Source organism: Pteropus alecto, unplaced genomic scaffold (genome assembly GCF_000325575.1).
Source record: "Pteropus alecto unplaced genomic scaffold, ASM32557v1 scaffold106, whole genome shotgun sequence".
NCBI lineage: Eukaryota > Metazoa > Chordata > Mammalia > Chiroptera > Pteropodidae > Pteropus > Pteropus alecto.
Genome location: NW_006442103.1, coordinates 15,501,030 through 15,522,298, shown reverse-complemented (window position 1 = coordinate 15,522,298; position 21,269 = coordinate 15,501,030). Strand labels below are relative to the sequence as shown.

Here is a 21,269-nt window from a genome sequence, read left to right as displayed (position 1 = left end):
TTCAGCAGGTCTGTATGATGCCCATGAATGTCGGAAACCACGACCGCAGACGACATCTACCAGTTTTTCTACCCTACTCTGTGAAAGCTCAATCTACCTCCACCTCCACCCCAATCCACGTGAATGAATACAGGAGTCCTAGTTACTATTTTCCAAAGCACCAAGGATGACTACTTCGAGGGTAAACATCTAACTCAATGGTCACTAGAGTCACCTTCCACACACCCTGGGTCCTTGAAAAGCATAAGCAAATGACAACAAAACAAATCACTGCTGTGGCTTAGATATATAAGCCATTGGTTTAGTCAATTAATTAGCTTACTTAATTCTCATACCAATTTATGAGGTACCCACTATTAAACACTGTTCTCTATCTTATGCAATAGTAAAGCACAAAGAGAAAAAAATACGTAATTTGTTCAGGGTCACAGAGCTTATAAGTAGAGAGCCTAGGTACACATGCATTTTGACTTTTTAAACACCGGGCAAACACTGCCTTTCACGTAAGAAATAAATTTTACTTAACAGTTTGTCTCTTATTATAGAGATACTAACGCGCATCTCTCATTATCTTTTTTCCCTTCTTCTTTAATTTTTGATAAGCACAGGATCCTGCTAAATAAAAAATCTATTTCTCAGCCTCCCTTGTTGAAACTGCCTCCACAGAATTCATATGATCAGAAATAAACTTCTACCTGACTTAAGCCACCATTATTTTGTGATTGTTACAGCTCGTAAATAACCTAATCTGAACGGAGCCACTCTCCATCCTAGATGTTCTTTCCCTGAGGCTCTCATTAGCATTTGAGGGTTGATTTCCCAGAAATAAATTAACCAAGTGATAGATTTCCTTCTCCAATTAGAGTATCTAAATAAATCATGTTTGGAAACATTGTGAAGGACAAATACAATCCTCAATTACATGAGGATACATAAAATTACACTGAAATCTTCTTTGGCAAAGATTTGGGTGAATATACACACATATCCCCTTTACATTTACTCTCTCCCTCCAGTAGAGCTTTATTGTTCACCTACGAACACGAAGTCTCACCCATCCTTAAAAAATAAACAACCAGATAAGTAAAGCCTTCCCTCAAAACTGCCTCCACCTTCACTGGTGTCCCCCTTCCTTCCTTCATCGCGATACTTTTTCAGATTGCTACACTTGCCGTTGCCACTTCCCATAACCACACATCACACTTGCATCCACCACAGTTAACTGATAACTGTTCATCCTTCCTTTGCAACTCCTTCTTCCTCGGACCTGCCTTTCCAACAACGTGTTGATCGTTGGCTTTACCAATGTTGTATTCCACCCTCGCTTCCCTTCTTACTCTATATACTCTTCCTGGTTGACATCATCCAACTGTATTTTCTCAACTTGTATCAAAATACAAATGGTCGGCCTTTACCAGGTTACTAAGTAATCCAGATCCAAATTTCTAACACTGACAACTTGTTTCTGAGGTCTGTTTTTTTTTTTTTGGTTTCTCCCTAAGACATTATCTCTTAGACTGAATGTTTGTGTCCCTAAAAATTCTTATGTTGAAACTGTAACCCCGAACATGATGGTATTTGGAGATGGGGCCTTTGGGAAGTAATGAGTGTTAGATCAGGTCATAAGAGTGAGGCTCTCATGATGAGATTAATGGCCTTATAAGAGGAAGAGAGAAACATGCCTTTCTCTTTAGAACTTTCCCCCATCCCCTGGCCCCACACCACCTCCTCTCGCCCCACCCCAAACACAAAGGGAAGGCCATGCAAGGATGTGGCTAGAAGGTAGCCACCTGCAAGCCAGACACTGAACCTTGCTGGACCTTGACCTTGGACTTTCTAGTCTCTAAAGCTGTGAGAAATAAATTTCTGTTATTTAAGCCACTGAGTCCATGGTATTTTGGCATTTCATTATGGCAGCCCGAGCAGACTAAGACAGTCCCCTATCCTCAGCTCCAAGCCCTAAAGTCCACAAACTAATGATGGCACAGAAGGTTTTAATTTTAATGAAGTCCAACTTATCTATTTTTTTTATCCTATTCTTTTAGTGCCATATCCAAGAAATTGCTGCCAATTATACAATACAAAGCTTAATGGAAGCTTTTCCACTAAGTTTTCTTCTAAGAACTTCAGTTTTAGCTCTTACATTAGGTCTTTAATCCATTTTGAGTTAATTTTTATATATGGTGTTGGAGGCGGATTTTAAATTTCAAGGGGTCTTGAAAAGGAAACAAGTCCCTTGAACTAAGGAAAGAGACCAGAAGTAAAACAAGAAAGTGAGAAATAATGCTCAAGCTATAGAGAACAGACAGTGGAGGAAAGGAGGCCAGTGTTAATGCGTAGCCCTCATTAAGATGATCCAGTAACCTAGAGTTTCTCAAATGTTACGTTCATTTTAGGCAGGATAATTCGATTTTCTGTTGTGCAGAGTGGTCAGCATTCCTGGCCCCCACCTACAAAATGGCAATAGCGTCACCCTTCCCCCTTCATTGCGACAACTCAAAAATACCCCGATGTTTTCAAGATCCCTCGAAGGGGAGCAGGAGTGGCCCCTGTTTTAAACCACTGCACAAAAAGTGCTGGAAAGGCAGAGTATAGGGAGACTATTTATATCTACATTTCTAAATGGCACAGCACAAGCAAGAACTTCATCCCCAACAAAACTTTGGGTTCTTTTCAGTTTACTTTACATTTATTAAGATGTTAATATGTAAGCCCCTACCTAAATTTAGGAATTCACCAGTATTTTGGTAGCAGAATCCCTTCTCTTCCTATAGTAGCCAAAAAGTTTAAGGTATTTTATCTGTCCATTGTCTAACGGCAAGGCTAGGCCCTATGACCTACACTTAGGCAATCAGATGCTCTGGCTGGAGCTACAGATCTGAAGTAAGTGACATAAAGAAACAAAGACTCAATTTTAGGAACCGTTCAGAAAGCAGAGGAATCTAGTGTCCAAAGGTGGCAAAGCCGTAACCAGTGCTCAGTGACTAGCAGCACAGACAATGACCCTAACCGCTTCTTAACCTTCACAGGTTCCGCATACCCGTCTTCCTTTACGGCCTGACTAGCTTCTCAGCCTAGTTTTACAGACTTCATGTCAATTCCGAAAGCTAACGAATATCTTTCCAATAAATACCTATTATAAGTGCATTACAGTTGGTTTCTCCTGTCTGTATCCAAGATTCCTCTCCTACAAGTCTTTTTAATGCAAATGGAAGAAATACTCTGAGACTGTGACCTAAGCGCATGCCTTTGACTCGTTCCCTCTCGATTGCCAAGGTAATTCAACCAATGTAGAATGGAAAATTCTGACTCTTCCCCCACCCACCACCAACACCACTGAAAAATAGAGGAGTCCCACCTGCATGCTTAAAACTCCGAGTTATTCTGAATGTGGCATAAATGAGAACAAGATGGAATATAGGAAGGCAGTCAACCTGCCATAGTTACTATATACTATTACTCGCTCATATAGAAGGTACTTTCAGGAATCCGGAAAGAGACCTAGGACCTAGCGATGCACTAACCTATGCAGCCTGCTCTCCTGCAAGGTTATTCACATGCCTGAGTTGAGAACTGCTATAACTTCCAGCACAGGCCGAGAGGGCCTGCCTCAGTCATTCCTGGAGAGAAGTCCTCCTGATCGTTTACCCAGTTCAAAACCATTGCCTGAAAGAGACTAGAAAGCTCTCCAAGAAAAAGCCCAGTCCAACAGGCATCCATTTTGCCTGAGGTGGGCTGCTAGCTATTCAACTCCAATTCTGCAAAGCGGCCCCTCATAGACTGCTCCACTGACTGCTCATCTAGACCTAATCAAAGTCCACACACCAAAAACAGGGAAGCTATTTAGTACCTGTGAGTAAACCAAAAGCCTCAACCACAAGTCCACTCTTCTATAATCTGCTTCATAATTCTGGGGCTTAGACTCTGCAAATTACCTCTCACTCTTTTGTCAACTGGTTTCCTATTAGGTTTAACCAACGGGGAGTACTAAAGGGAGAACGGAATCTCGATAATCTAATTCTAAACTAGTCATGGAGGTCAATTTATCAAAAAGATATAACAATTATAAACATATATACACCAAACAACAAAACCCCAAAATATATGAAGCAAGCACTGACAGAACTGAAGGGAGAAACAGACAATTTTACAATAATAGTTGGAGACTTCAATACACCGCTTTCAATAATGACTGGAACATCGAAACAGAAGGTCCATATGGAAAGAGAAGATTTTAATACTATAAACTCGCTACACCTAACAAACATACATAAAACAATCTACCCAACAACAGCAGAATCTACACTCTTCTCAAGCACACATGGAATATTCTCCAAAATAGACCATGTTAGGCCACAAAATAATTCTCAATAAATGTAAAAATATTAAATCATATTAAGTTTCTTCAGTGACAATGAAATGAAGTTAGAAATCGTAATGGAAAAAATCAAACGTATGTGTAAATTAAACAACCCACTTGTAAACACCAACAGGTCAATAAAAAATCATATGGCAAATTAGGAAATATGAGACAAATAAGAACAAAAATATAACATACTAAAAGTATGGGATGAAACAAAAGGAGTGCTCAGACAGAAATTCATAGCGGTAAATGCCTACATTTTAAAAAGATCTCATGTGACTTTAATAATGTGACTTTAAAACGTAAGGAACTAAAAAAAGAACAAACTAATCCCAAAACTAGCAGAAAGTTAAAAACAATAAAGATTAGAGATAAACAAAATGGAGAACATAAAAACTAAAGAAAAAATCAACAAAGCCAAAAGTTAGTTCTTGGAAAAGATAGACAAATTTGACAAACTTTTAGCTCAACAAAAAAGGGGGGGGAAAAAAAAACAGAGATGATGCAAATAACTAAAATCAGAAATAAAAATGGGGATATTATTACTGACATTACAGAAATAAAACAGATTAAAAGAGAATACTATGAACAATTGTACAACAACAAATTAGATACCTTAGATGAACTGAGCACATTCCTGGAAACACACAAACTACGAAAACTGACTCAAGAAGAAACAGAAAATCTGAATAGACCTATAACCTGTAAGAAGCTTGAATCAGGAATCAGAAGCCTCCCAACAAAGAAAAGATCAGGACCAGATGGTTTCACGGTTTAATTCTACCGCATTTAAAGAATTAACACCAATCCTCAAACGTCCACAAAACGGAAGAGGGAACACTTCTTAACCCACTCTGTGAGGCCAGTATTGCCCTGATACCGAAGCCAGACAAAGACATCACAAGAAAAGAAAACTTCGGACCAATATCCTTTATAAATATAGATACAAATACCCTCAACCAACAGCATATTAAAATGATTGTACACCATGAGCAAGTGGACTTTACGCCAGAAATGCAAAGGTGGTTAAACATAAGAAAAGCAACGTACTGCGCTACATTAATAGAACAAAGAGAATAAAATACATAACATCTCCACCAATGCAGAAGAAACATTTGACAAAATCCAACACCCTTTCATGATAAGCATACTCAGCAAACCAGAAATAGAAAGAAACTTCCTCAACATGATAAAAGGCATTTATGAAAAACCCACAGCTAACATCACACTCAAAGCAAAGATTGAAAGCTTTCCCCAAAGATCAGGAATAAGACAAAGATGCCCGATTTCATCACTACTGTTCAACGCTGTACTGTAAGTTCTAGCCAGAGCAATTAGGCAAGAAAAAGAAATAAAAGGCATCTAAATTGGAATGGGAGAAGTAAAATTATCTCTATTTGCAGGTGTCATCATCCTACATATACCAAAAATCCCAAACAAGCCACAAAGTGACTACTAGAGCTAATAAATGAATTCAGTTGAGGGCACAAAATCAACAGGCAAAAATCACTTGTGTTTCTATATATCAGAAATGAAAAGTCAGAAAAAAAAAAAAGAAAATTAAGAAAACCATTCCATTCCCAATAGTATACAAAATAATTAAATATCTAGGAATAAGTTTAACCAAGGAGATAAAACACTCATACACTGAAAAGTACAAAAGTGCTGAAAGATATTAGAGAAGACCGAAATAATGAAAAGATGTCCCGTGGTCATGAATTAGAAAACGTAAAATTGTTAAGACGACAGCATTACCCAAAGTGATTTACAGATTCGACCCAGTCCCTTTCAAAATTCCAACAGCTGTTTATGCAGAAACTGAAATGCTGATCCTCAAATAGATAAATAATTGCAAGTGGCCACAAATAGTCCAAACAATACTGAAAAGTAATAACGTCAAACAATACTGAAAAGTAATAACGTCGGAACACTCACACTTCCCAATTTCAAAACTTGCTACAAAACTACAGTAATTAAAACTGTGTGGTAGTGGCATAAACGGTTAGAGACAAATGGAACAAAACTGAGAGTCCACATGTATAGCCAATTGATTTTCAACAAGGATGCCAATACTATTCGAAGGTGAAAAAATAGTCTCTTCGACAAATGGTGCTGGGACAACCAGAGCCACATGCAAAATAATAACGTCGGACCCCTATCTGACACCATACACCAAAACTCAAAATGGTTCCACAACCTAAATATAATAGTTAAATCATAAAAGTCTTAAGAAAACACAACTAAATCTTCATGACCTTGGTTTGGCAATGGATTCTTAAGTATGACATCAAAAGAAAATTAATTGAGATTCATCAAAATTAAAAACTTTTTGCATCAATGAACATCATCAAGAAAGTGAAAGACAACCTATAGAAAAGGAGAAAGTATTTGCAAACCATTTATTTGATAAGGGTCTAGTATCTAAAAGATGTAAAGAACTCAACAACAAAAATACAAACTACTCAATTTTAAAATTGGACAAAGGACTTGGATGGACATTTATCCAAAACAGATATACAAATGGCCAACGAGCATATGAAAAGATGTTCAACATCATTAGTCCTCGGGGAAATGAGATACTACTTCACATCCACTAGGATGGATATAATTGTTTTCAAAGTGTTGACAGGGCATACAGAAATTGGAACCTTCGGACATTGCTGATAGATATGTAAAATGATTCAGCTGCCATGGGGCACAGTTTGGCAGTTCCTCAAAAAGTTAAATCATACGACCCAGATATTCCACTACTTAGTATATACCAAAGAGGACTGATAACTGGTACTCAAACGAACACATTCGCACACGTTCATAGCTGCACTATTCACAACAGCCAAAAGGTGGAAACCACCCAAACATCTACACCAGACGACTGCACGAACAAATGGTGTGCATGCGAATGATGGGATATTACTCAGCTATACAAAGCCGGGGTACTAGATGAGCCTCAAAACCGTTATGCTAAGCCAAAGGAGCCAGGCACTAAGGTCTTACGTTGGGGGATTCCATTTGTGTGAAGCATTTGCCACGCAGATGATAATATCTACCAGGATAGGTGAAGCTCAGAGGCAGAAAGCAGACTGGGGTTTGCAGGGCCTGGCAGGGAGGAGGGGGCGGGGAGTAACTGCGTGATGGGAATGAAGTCTCCTTTCCGGATATAACAATGTTTGGGAACTAGACGGAGGTGGTGGCGGCACAACATTGTGAATGTTTTAAATGCCACTAAACTGTTCTCTTGAATATGGCTAATTTTATGTTATGCAAAGTTTACCTCAATTTAAAAAAATACTTATGGAAGAGCTTAGATTCAAGAAAGGCAAACACGATTTTAAAGAACAGGTGGAAGAAGCCATCCAACCTGTCTGTTTGTGCTGCTACAACAAAGTATCATAGATGGAGTGGCTGGTAAACGACGAAAACTGATTTCTCACAGCCCTGGAGGCAGCAAGGATGGTTGGGTTTGGGTGAGAAACCTCTTCTGGGCTGCAGACTGTCACCTTCTCACATGAAGGAAAGAGCAGAGAGAGAGAAAGCAAGCTCTCTCGTGTCTTTTTATGTAGGGTGCGAATGCCGTTCTCAGTTACAGGAATGTTACCTCCCAAAGTCCCCAGCCCCTGATACCATGACACTGAGGACCAGGATTTCAACATGTGAATTTTGAGGAGACACAAACATTCAGTCCGCAGCTTTACCTAAAGCTACACTTATTACTACACTTATTATTACTAAAACAGCATCCTATGCTAACCCAAAAGAAATATACAAAAAGATATAGAGAACCCAGAAACAAACCGATGAAAATAGAAAATCTGTTATATGGCAGAGATTGGCATTGCAAATCCAGGGGAAAAAACAGACTCTTCGACAGAAGAGATGGAGACAACTGGGCACCCGTATACAAACTCAGTCCCAACCTCATCACACACAAAGGCAAAACCAAGTAGATTAAATCTCTGCGTATGAAAAACTAAACTTCAAAACTACCAAAATTGAAAATAAGGAGACCATAACTTCAGGGTAGAAAAGCGTTCCCTACGCAAAATCCAAAAGCAATACAAAAAAGAAAATACTGACAAATCCAATTACTAAAATTTAAAACTTCTGTAAAACTAAAGACACTGTAAACAAAGTATAAAAATAAAGCATCCACTGCAAGAAGATGTGTAATGCATCTACATAACAAAGAATTCACCCAGAGTGCGTAAACAAGTCCTGCATATGAATAAGAAAAAGGAGAACAACCCATAAGGTAAAATGGCAAAAATGTGAGTGAGCAACTCGAAGACCAGGAAACCCAAAAAACAACAAATATGTTTTAAAAAATATTCTACCTCACTAGCAATAAGAGACATAACAACTAAAATTGGCATCGGATTGGTAAAGATTTTTTTAAATACACAATATGCAGGTGGGAGGGTAAACTGGTATAATCTACTTTAGAGGCTAATTTTGCAACAAAATTTAGTCAATAACATACATACTTTACAACTTAACAGTTCTATTACTAAATTTTTACCTTGGGGAAAAAACACAGGTGCCCAAGAACAAATGTACAAGAATGTTTTTGCAGCAAAAATATGGAATTAACCTAAAAATCTATCAACAGAAGGACATATAAATAAGTTGAGATTTAATCATACAACGGATTATCTAAGAAACAAAATAATTAAATCACAGCCCAATATATTAACATATATGTCATTAAAAATGTTAAGCAAAAAGAAAAACTTGAAGAATGATAAATATATAATGTTTAAGAATATGCAAAATATATGTTTATATATAACATATCAATATTTATGTTAGACAAGTATAAAACCATGCACTGAGACAATGTCAAACTCAGGCTAGAGGTTTATCTCAAGAAGAGTAATCTTCAGCTAAAGTAGAAAAATGCTGAGATTTGAAACAGTGGGTAAGATGACATTAATATTATCTGTATGGTTGTAATTTTTTAAAAAACAAGAATGATAACAGATATCGAAATACACTATTATAAAACTATAAAATTAAAATAGTATGGTTCTTTGGGGAATAAGCAGATAAGATAGGGGGGTTAAAAAACTCTACATACCGTGATATACTATCGCTTAATTAAGTAATCGCCTGATGACAAACATATGGATCATTTACAATATGTTACAGCTACAGGGGACAGTCTTGAACATTTCTTTGTGTACTGATATGAAGGCTTCCCAAGAATAAGTTCTTAGAAGACTTGCCGAGTCAAAGAATATGCTCTTTAAATTAGTGGATATTACTACATTGTTCTTCACAAAAATTCTATTTTAGACTTACACCAACAGCGTAAGAACAAGAGGAACCAGCTGCTCAGGGTTCACCACACCTAACCCATCACTAAGCTTTTTAAGCAGAGGGAAAAAATCTAGGTCATGAAAAGGTAAATGTTGTATAATGGCATCACAGATTAACAGAAAAATAATTCACATTTATTATTATATACATAACAGATATACACCAAAGAGATATAAACTTTCTATCAGATGCCACCTTACTGCCAAGTAATTGAAAAGGTCATGTACGCACATATAACTTTATAAATAAACTTAGATATAACCACATATAGCTATATATAGTTTTAGTTACATAAATACATTCAATTGTGCCAGATCTCAATTTAGTACAATGACTGGCATATTTTTTCAGATGCTAAGGTCTGGTTCCTGATTGAAAAAAACTGCAGGAACTTTGCACCTTATATCCACATAACACAGTCCGTACGCAAGAAATGCATAAGTTAATGAAATAAATGCATCTTAGAAAAAAAAGAGGAGGAAAGATAAGGCAATAACTTATCTGAACTCTCAAGTGCATATGCCAGAGCCTCACCTAAGTGAAAAGGAACCTCTATGACCACTAAAATCCGACTCCAAAGATATGTGCTTTAAGAATCATGTTAAGATTTGAATAAGATTAAAAATGTTCAGTAGTCTCTGAGTCGAAATTAATCTTCAATGTTCTATAACATTCTCCAACAATCCTCATATTTAGTGTAATGCTTGGTACATAACAAATACTCAAAAAGGCTGCTGAATAAATGAATGTGACCAATGTTTTTTAATGGTAGCATCAACATCATTAAGATGTCAAGAAATCTGCATAATAGAGGTTGATTTTATAAATATGTAAATGTTAAAATATAAAAAAAAAAAATATACACATTGTTCTCTGTAATCTCCAGATAACTTCATATCTTTTCTTTAAACTATGTATGTAACTTGTCCCTCGAGTTCTTGTTAAGATATGGAGAACAAAAGACAACACTTTCAAAGGCATCGCTCAATATTAAGGTTAGGAAATTACAATCCTAAAGCAAAGAAAACCTCATAGGGTCTGAGGCCTGAAGTACTCAAGGAATCTTGTTTTCCACAAATCTATCCTGACGTCCTGGATAACGAATTGAGAGATTTAATTGTTAACTGGGCTCAAAAATGACACCTGGAGATACTTTTGTAATAGACCTATACTTCAGGCTGGCACACAAAATGTTCAATAAATTAAATTTTTAAGCTTATGAGAAACAGTGTTTAAAACAGCATTACATTCATTTACTTTTTAAATTGGTACAGACTTTATTATATAAATAATTACATACAGTAGTCCCCTTTATCCACGAGGGATACGTCCAAGACCCCCAGTTAGTGTCTGAAACCGCAGATAGTACCGAATCCTATACATACTGTTTTTCTCTATACATACATACATACCTTTCACTTAAAGCATTTTATGGCTTCTTTTTGGTATATCTGACTTGCCAGAGTCACCGCTCTAGCACTTTGGGGCCATTATTAAGTAAAATAAGGGTTACTTGAACAAAAGGCCTGCGATACTGTGACAGTCGATCTGATAACTAAGAAGGCTGCTAAGTGACTGAAGGGCAGGTAGCATACACGGCGTGGACGCAGTGGACAAGGAGATGATTCACCTGGGAGAGACAGAGTGGGATGGAGCGGGATTTCCTCATGCTACTCGGAACGATGCACAATTTAATATTTATGAGTGGTTTACTTCTGGAACTTTCCATTTAATATTTTCTGTGGGTAGGTGAAACTGTGGAAAGCCAAACCATGTATGACAGGGGGACTACTGAAATATTATATAAATGAGTTTGTGATTTATGAAATGATGTCTTAAATCTTCATTTGTATATATAAAAATGACGCTGCTAATTCCCATTTTATTTTCACAGCATTTGTGTCCTGAACTAAATTACTGCACATTCCTCAGTTCCCTACTTCATGAGATTACTCGTATTTCATATGTACGAGCTAGAAGGAATCTTTAAAGATTCAGTCAATTACCTCATTTCCTAAGTAAGGCACAGAGAAGTTAATGATTATTGAAATACACACCAACGAGTAAGGACAACGCTGAAACTGAAGCCTCTATCTCTTAACACGGAGCCCAGGGTTCTCTTCAATATACAGTGATGCTTTCCTTCTGGACTACATAAAATTCCAAGACAGATCATTGGAATGAATGCCCTTTGAAGGAGATCTGTCTTCATGATAAATCCTAAAACCCCATCTGTAAATAAATCTCCAGCACATTCTGTATTATGGCCATGTTCTAAAAGAAAACAGTTCCAGCAAAAATTTAATGGCAATCAAACTTTTCTGACTGGATTTGCAGTTACGGAAAATGAAAGTAGCAAAATGATTTTCCTAGCCAATGATTATGCAGAGTCAGCCCAAACTATCAGTTAAATATTTTTATAATTTTCAAACAACAGTAAATATAACATTTGCTCATTTAATCAATTAAATTATGGTTTACCATGTACCTGATTCTGAATAGATGTTTGGCTTCTGTGGTGCCAACTTTCCAACTATCGGCATGATCTAAGTTTTACAGTACTTGTTAAAATGTATTAGTAATATGTAACTTACAAATCTGATGTGAAGACTAAAGGTTATGTTAAAATACTCATCACATGCTCTATTGTTGTCTTCCTTTCTTCCTAAAGAAGGGGAAATTCAATGTGAGGACATGCAAAAAGCCTTAGACATATAGGAATTTATAGGAATATGTATACATTAGATAGGGTCAATACAAATTATTCCCTAAGTTTTGAAATTATTTTTTATAAAGGGCCTCTATTAAAACTGTATTCTCACTTTAAGACATCATTTCTCCTTCCTTTTCTATCTTCTCTCTCAATTTTTCCTTGAATTTTGTTTGTATCTTCTCTTTTGGAATCTGTCACCTTGCCACGGACATCATTTATTCAATAGGTATACAGACAGAGTGGGATGGAGCGGGATTTCCTCATGCTACCTGATTCTGAATAGATGTTTGGCTTCCGTGGTGCCAACTTTCCAACTTTCGGCATGATCTAAGTTTTACAGTACTTATTAAAATGTATTAGTAATATGTAACTTACAAATCTGATGTGAAGACTAAAGGTTATGTTAAAATACTCATCACATGCTCTATTGTTGTCTTCCTTTCTTCCTAAAGAAGGGGAAATTCAATGTGAGGACATGCAAAAAGCCTTAGACATATAGGAATTTATAGGAATATGTATACATTAGATAGGGTCAATACAAATTATTCCCTAAGTTTTGAAATTATTTTTTATAAAGGGCCTCTATAAACTGTATTATTTTTTATAAAGGGCCTCTATTAAAACTGTATCCTCACTTTAAGACATCATTTCTCCTTCCTTTTCTATCTTCTCTCTCTTTCTTTCCTTGAATTTTGTTTGTACTTGAACTTTTGGAATCTGTCACCTTGACATGGACATCATTTATTCAATAGGTATACACTATACACTATTTGGTACTTTTACTAAGGACCAAATGTACTTCAAGCACTGTTTATATAAAGATAAATAAAAGACAGTCTTTGTCCTCCAGGAACCCACATTCTATTGGAAGAGACAGGTAAGTAAGCAAATGACTGTAAATATGCCATCAGAGATGACACAGGAGAAAGATAAAAGTACGCAGGAAAAAGACTATCTAGAGGCAGGAAGGGTAAGGAAATAAATCTATTTGTGGATTAGGGTAATCTCAACTGTTTAATGGATAAATTATTATTAACAAGAACCCTGTAGACCAGAGAACACTATCAGGAAATACGATTAAATGCATATCAAAGTAATTTGAAGCACGGTTTTAATAATAATGAGGATAAAAAATAAGATCTAATCTTAAACTACATGTTCTAGAGGCTTACATAATCTACATTAAGTCTAGGTTAATAATTTGGAAGAACTATTATGAGATTGTGTTTTTGATTCTTTAATAAGAAAATCCAAAAGAAATATTAATAAACATTTCATAACCCAGAACACTCTTTATAAGACCCAAGAGAAATTCTGAAAAGGCTAACATAGCTTTTAAAGCAAATAAACAAACTAATGCTCGAATAAATTTTATTTTCTTGAAACATTTACCGTCATCCAATACTTTTCACCTATCAACATTCAACTTCTGGGGCATTCATTTCCCAGAACTTCCAACACTTACTGACCAACATAAAAATCAGGACTTATACCTTGGTATTCTGCATTTTAACCATACCATACTAACTTAACTTTATTCATTTCTGAGAAGAATGAAAAACATACTGCTATATTCAGTGATTTTATAATGCCGAGCTAAAAAAAAGCAAAGTCACTGTCATTTTGCTTAGAATCAAAATTGGACTTTAGTGTACACAAAATATCATCTGGTGAGCAGCCCCAAAATAGAGCCTCTTGCAAATCACTATTAATACTTAGAAAGATGTAGAAAATGATAAAAACTCAGACTATCAAAGAAATAAGACCCATCATGTCAGAATCTGGGAGAAAGGTTCACTTTTAACCATACCTAGAGTATACAGAACCGAGCTTTATCCTCATGAAACAAACGAAAATGCCCAAACTCATATCCTACTCCAAATGTAACTTATCTTAGAGACAAAGGGTCTATCCCAGTGAGAAAGTGGAACAGAGACCTCCATGCAGGCAGAGCGCTGCTCGACATGTCTTTCCCCACAGTCTCTTCCCATTTCTTACCTTGTTATCTAACTAGTCAGGTTCTTATCAGAGCAACTCCCGCAGGATGGGGGAAATAAGTGTATGGGAAGTAAGTTCACTCCAGGTGGTAAGAGACAGACAAAAGGGATCTCAGAAGCTGTCCATGCTGCCAATGGTACTAAGTTTGGGAATGACACGAAAATCTAATCCTTCACCATAACAACTGAGAGAACTAAAGATTCATAGAATGGAGAAAAACAGACTCAAGCTGTACAGATCAACTCTCCAACTATAGAGGTGCAAAAGATAGTCACTCAACATATAAGTAGACAAAAAATGCGAGAAACGTTATCTACGGCACAGACTGTTGATAAACAACAAGTATAAACAGACTTTACCTTATTCACATCTGAGCAAAGGGAAATAGCAAAAATAACCGGGAGTCAATGAGGGGAAATATATCACAAGCGAAAGTCCAGCTGACTTAGAAGATAAAATGGTTGATGCAACCTCTCCGAAACAGGAGCAGAAAGCGCGAAGAACAGGACAGGGGGAAAGGAATGGAAGAGGGATGAAATGAGGAAAGAGAGCAAGAAAATTAAAATCACAATCGTGAGATTTTAATACTCTGGCAATCAAAAGCAAAACTGAATCAAATGAAAAATACAAATCATTACATGAACTACTTAAAATCTCATTAAAGCACACTGCAATCTGGACTAGTCACATTTCAAGTTCAATAGCCACATATCACTAATGACTACCGTACTGACCAGCACAAGTTTAGAGCAATTATGCCTAGTACAATGTCACACAGTTAGTTAGTAGAACTAAGACACTTTAGTTCCTTCTAACTTCTAAGCCTATGTTCCTTCTATTTGAGGAAACTATCAAGTATTCCATTCAGACTAATGAAATCCTAACTAAAGGATGAAACTTACTGGCAGTTCGAATAAGTATTTAAAAAAAAAAAAAAAAACAACCACGAAGCCCATTTATACAATGCCATTATATAAAATAAATGTCATTTCAAAAAAGTGAAAGCAATTAAGAAGTAAAATTTTAATTAGGTCTATGCTACAATGCCATTATATAAAATAAATGTCATTTTCAAAAAAAGTGAAAGAAATTAAGAAGTAAAATTTTAATTAGGTCTATGGTGTACACAAATTATAAACACGATACTTCATGTATATGAGTATATTATATATGCATAACATTCACATGTATTATAACAAATATCTGTTTTGGTTACTTTAAAAATCACAGATGGAGACAAAGAAGCAACCAACACTGAATGGGAGAATATATGTGCAAACAACGCCTCCAATAAGGGCCTAATGTCCAAAATATACAAAGAACTCCTGCAACTCAACAATAAAAAACAAACAATATAATTAAAAAATGGGCAGAGGACCTAAAGAGACAATTCTCCCAAGAAGACACACAAATGGCTGCCACAAAGATGCTCTATTTCACTAGCTATTAGGGAAATTGCAATCAAAACCACAATGAGATACCACCTCACACTTGTTAGAATGGCTATATCAACAGGACAAGGAATAACAAGTGCTGGAGAGGTTGTGGGGAAAAAGGAATCTTCATACACTGCTGGTGGGGATGTAAACTGGTACAGCCACTGTGGAAAACAGTATGCAGGTTCCTCAATAAACTAAGCACAGAATTACCATGTGACCCAGCAATCTCTCTTCTGGGTATTTACCCAAAAAGTTTGAAAACATTTATCCACAAAGATATATGCACCCCGATGTCCACTGTAGCATTATTCACAGTGGCCGAGACATGGGAACATCTAAAGTGTCCTTCGATAGATGGCTGGATAAGGAAGCTGTGGTACATACATACAACAGAATGTTACTCAGCCATAAGATGACATACTGCTGTTTGCAACAACAGAGATGGATCTCAAGATTATCATGCTAAGCAAAATAAGTCAGATAGAAAAAGTTGAAAACCATATGATTTCACTTATATGGGGGATATAAATCTGAAAGCAAAAAACGGACAAGACAAATAGAGACTGGTGGACACAGCAGAGTTTAGTGGTTACCAGAGGGGGCAGGAAAGAGGGAGGTAGATGAGGGTAAATATATGGTGACAGAAAGAAATTTAACTCTGGCTGGTGAACACACAATGCAATATACAGATGACATGTTATAGAATTATACACTCAAAACCTATGTGATTTTAGTAACCAATGTCACCCCAATAAATTTAATTAAAAAAATCACAGATGTTAAAAATGACTCTCATCAACATCAAATTACACACTTTATCATCATCTGGAAGGTAAACAGTGTTTGAAAACTCTGAATTATTTATGAGCCAGTTAATAGAAAGGAACATATGTTTTCTCATGAAAAGACTTAATCTTAATTTCATATAATAAAAATTACATAAATTTAAATATTAATTAAACAAAGTATATACTTCTCAGTAATCCACGGTCATGTCACCCAGAAACTGGGAGATAACCTGGACTTCCTTCTCCTTCTACCTGAGCCCCCATATTCGATCAACCACCAATTTCTATGAAACTTAACAGTTTAACATCTCTTAACCACTTTTCTTCACCAAGTTTCCTCCTCTTCCACTACCACCACTGTGGTCTAAGCCAACATCCTCTGTGACCCAGAATGTCCTAACTTATTTCACTGCATTTCCTCCTGCTTCTCTCTCCAGTCCAGTGTTTACACTGCAACCAAAGTGATTATTTTTTTAAAAATGATTACATCATTCATCCTTGCTTTAATGAAAACCCTTCAACGACTTCCCATAAGACTTAGGACAAAGACCAAAATACTTAACTACAAACTCTCCAGGATCCTGCCTAGAGATTCCCCACTCAACACTAGCTTAAATATTGATTCAATAGATTTACTTATCTGGCAATTTAACCGACTGGCATGAAATGAAGAGCATGTGCCCCTCTAGAGGGAGTAGCTGCTGTCCAAATCCAGCTGAGCACTGCCATCCGAAAATAAAGATATAGGTATTGCCATTTCCTCTACTTTTTCAAGAGAAATCAGAAGTTCAGACTTTTATGTGAAATCTCCTGATATGTGAATGCTGGCAACTAATTCAAATCTTTTTAATGACAATAAGGAGGCGATGCTGCCCTCTTCACCTAGCCCCACAGGGCAATCTCTACACCAGCCATATGGAAGGTTATCACCCCATTACGATAGCATTGAGAACAACTTCGTAACACTCATCCCGCCTCAAAAATAAATTTATTTATTTAATGCCCTCCTGGATGGGAAGCTTCATAAAAGAAGGGTTTGACCCAGGGCAGACACACAATATTCATTTCTTGCTAATCAGTTTGGTTATAAAATGTTCTTGAGACAATAAGCTTCTGGTATACTTTTTAAATATTAATTAATCTGTATCCAACTTTTCAGAAACATGTATAGTATTTAAAAGTAAGCAGACTCAGAATTAAGATTCAATTAAAATGATAATTACTGAGCATAATAATAGCTAATATTTGTTGAGCATTTACTAAATGCTACGAACTGTATTGAGCATTTCACATGTGTTATCTCATTCAGTTTAATCTATAAAGTAGATGCCACTGTCATCCAGAGGAAGCGACTAGGTATAAAGTTTTAAAATTTGCTCTAGATCACATATCTAATCAGTGACAAACTCCAGAGTTTATACACCTACTATAATAAATTAGTTCATAATAAAGAAAAAACAATTCAACAAGTATCTCTTAAATACTGTGAATAAAAAATAATGGCCACGACTTATTTTCCATTACTCATCCGTTAAAGTAAGGTGTCTCATCCCTCTACCCTGCGCCCTTCTCCACATACACAAAGTTAGGATCAATTATCAGTTTGTAGTTTCCAAATTAAGAAATATGTTTTTTTGACCCATACCCAAAATAGCTATGATCTTAGTACCAATTAAGTCTGTGAAAATGCTACCTTTCTGCATTATTTTTAAATAAGTTAACGTTTATCCATTAGTTTGTTTTATATCTCACGTTTTAAGCTTACTATTTGAATGATCTCTAAATTTAAAACGTATTTCATTGCTTAAATTAGAAGAATACTTTCACGATAGACTGTGTTTTCAGATGTGGTAGGCTACAACTGACCACCTACTAAGCAAATATAAAAATAAACTAATAAAACCCAAGGATATGCATAGAGATAATACAGGGATCCCTTGTTACCTGAACTCCCACTCTTCGACTCTCGCTTTCCAAAACTCAGAAACCAGATTTGAATTCTCACATACAACACTTGGTACCCAGACTGTCACTATCCGAAACCCAGGATTTAGCTCACTCAACATACCTTGCTATCAGAACTCAATAACCAATGTCTCATCCCAAATTCAGGAACCCAACAGCAACACACAAGAACATGTAGTCACAGACTGTATAAATTTAAGAATCTTTGTTTAAGAGATATAAGTAGGCTTTTAAAAATGTAAATAAAATGTACATATTTGTATTTTCATTCAAATTTAAATTTTATTTCTACTTAACTAAGAATTTTTCTATGTGAATGCTTTTAAACTAGAATGCTGTCATATGTATTTTTTAAGCTTTACACCACACGTAAAATATAAGGGAAACGGTTTAGTACATGACAGAGTTAAATAATGTTAACGCACTGCTGTCAGAGGTCTGAGACCAGTCTTAACACCTTGTTAAAAAAAAATATCATAGCTTATATAAATACTATAGAAAATAGATTTCAAGGAAAACAGTACTTTCAGTGTTAATTCTTCAGCAACACATTTCACAGATCACATCAGATTTTTCTTGAAGTCACAAAGAGCAAAAGACAAAATAAACAAATACAGAGGAGTACAGAAGTTGAAAATGATGGCAAAAACTCCAAATTGATTTAGTTACAGAAGAATGGCAGGAAACAATTTCAGAAGTAGCTATTCCATAAGGTTCAGCCAAAAGTCAAAGAACCAGCAAGCAAATAATAATAAATTAACCAGATTGAAAAAAAGGAAAAACCAGCTCTCATTACAACCGTGCATTTTTCCAAGTATTTAACTTAGGCTCACATTTGAACTTAAGCTTTTTCAAAAACCTGTGCATGATAAAAAGTTAAAACCAATGTCAGTTGAAAACAGCATTTGAGCATAGGATTTTTTACCACATACTCAAAAATTATTTTAAGAAATAGAGAAAAAAAGGGAAAAGACATAGCAGGTAAAAAAAGAAAATGTAGGTTTGAGAAAAGTAAACTACTTTCCCAAACTCTTCTTTTGATACAAATTACATAAACAATTTAAAAGGATTTTAACTAGGGCTCTCATTTTATCCGAGTTTGGCCAAACTCTCCCAAGAGCTCACTTCAGATCTGGTGATTTGAAAGGATGTGAACCCTTTAATCTACCAGGTTCTAATAGTTACTTGACACACTCCATCTCTAATATTTAAAAAAATAAATAAATAAAAATAGGGGAGAGCAAAATTAAATTTAAAAACATAACCAAATCTTGTCTACAGGACTCACGAAGTGAAATAACTTAAGAGTCAATGACACCTTTAACTGGTTCCACATAGAGCACCAAAACACATCCCCTGAACATAACGAGGTTATTTTTGCATGTTAAGAAATGACAGGTATATTCTGCCCCCGTTTGCCTTCCTAAAAAGCGAAGGTTCACTACTAAGCTTTAACTACAGAGAATGAGAGCCCTTTGGGAGAGAACAAACTCATAGCAGCTGTCAGGATTCAATACATCTATTTCACTGGGTGGCACAATGACTGGATGCACCACATTCTTAATAAAGGAAGACGCAGCATATGTCACTATTTCTTTAGGTTATTTCTGGGCACAAAGGTTTCTCCTATATAAAAGAAAGGAGGTGGAGTTTAAATGGGGCTCTAGGAGCCCTTTCCATCCACGATTCTATTCAACCAGTTGGGAAAGAGCAACACAATTCTCGCAATTCAGGTAAAATTACATTTTGCTGCGGAAAAAAAAAAAAAGGCAGATGTGATGCAATAAATCATACCTTGCTCTGCCAAATGTTAATACCAGAACTTCTGAAATAAACAAACCTGTGTCTGTGTTCATCCGGTCCATGAATCAGGAAGACTCCAGGGTGTTTAGCCCCTTTGCTGGCGTCTACATGAGGAATTAACACATCTTCCAAACCCAGATCAAAGCGTTTGTGTTTTGAAGAGTCTGGAAGGAAGAAGAATGCCCCAAAACACAGGGTGATGAAGGCACTTAGAATAAGGAGGAGGATAAACTTCTCAGAAAGTCTCAAGGTAGCCCTGTGATGTGGGAAGGAAGGCGGCCCCAAGTTCAGAGGTGGTATCCTTCGTCCAGACAGGGGCAGCAGGGCTGGGGTAGTCATTGTTTACGCTCTTAGACACGATATTTTACAAAGTTCTCATCTTATGTCAGATGTGCAATACATGGAACAGTCTTCAAAATCTTGGCAAAAACGGGGCAATTCTATTTTTCTCCTCTTAAAGGCTTGTTGTGCTTTTTTAATAGGGCACCTCTTTCACGCTTGTCCAATTACATTCAGAAACGTGTGTGGCCCCCCAAACGATCACTAGTGTGTGTCCGGTGATATTTTCCTTGCCTCGGGTTATTACCAGACTCCTCTTCATTCCTACGGGTGGATCGGGAAAGCAGCGCTGCAGAGAGGATGCAAGGTGGGGTCTTCCATTCCTGCCCCTCCGTGGGATGCTCCGGTGAGGTCTCCCGCCCCCAAAGGGAGCCGGCCCAGATCCGAGGAGTCGCAGAGGGTTCACTTCACCTCCTCTGACGCTTCGATTCCAGAGTCTCTCAGCCTCGGCGGCGGAAAAACAAGGGTCTCCTCGGAAGTCCGGCAACGCGGGCGAAGGTCTCCCCCACCTCGCCGGGAAGCCGCGGCAGCGGCGCGGGACCCAG

General features: G+C 36.7%; 1 protein-coding gene across 3 annotated transcripts in view; it reads right to left on the bottom strand.

Moving 5' to 3' along the window:
* The window catches only part of MAN1A2 (mannosidase alpha class 1A member 2), a 273,987-nt gene that overhangs the window by 87,940 nt on the left and 164,778 nt on the right, over positions 1-21,269 (bottom strand). For 2 of the 3 annotated variants that reach the window (XM_006919680.2, XM_025052327.1), the window contains exon 1: positions 20,423-21,263. The exons of the other annotated variant lie outside the window; for it this stretch is intronic. In XM_006919680.2, coding sequence (XP_006919742.1) covers positions 20,423-20,724 — 302 coding nt within the window. In that variant the 5' untranslated portion in view covers positions 20,725-21,263. Of the gene's footprint in view, positions 1-20,422; positions 21,264-21,269 lie in introns of those variants that run through there. 3 annotated transcript variants of the gene reach the window in all.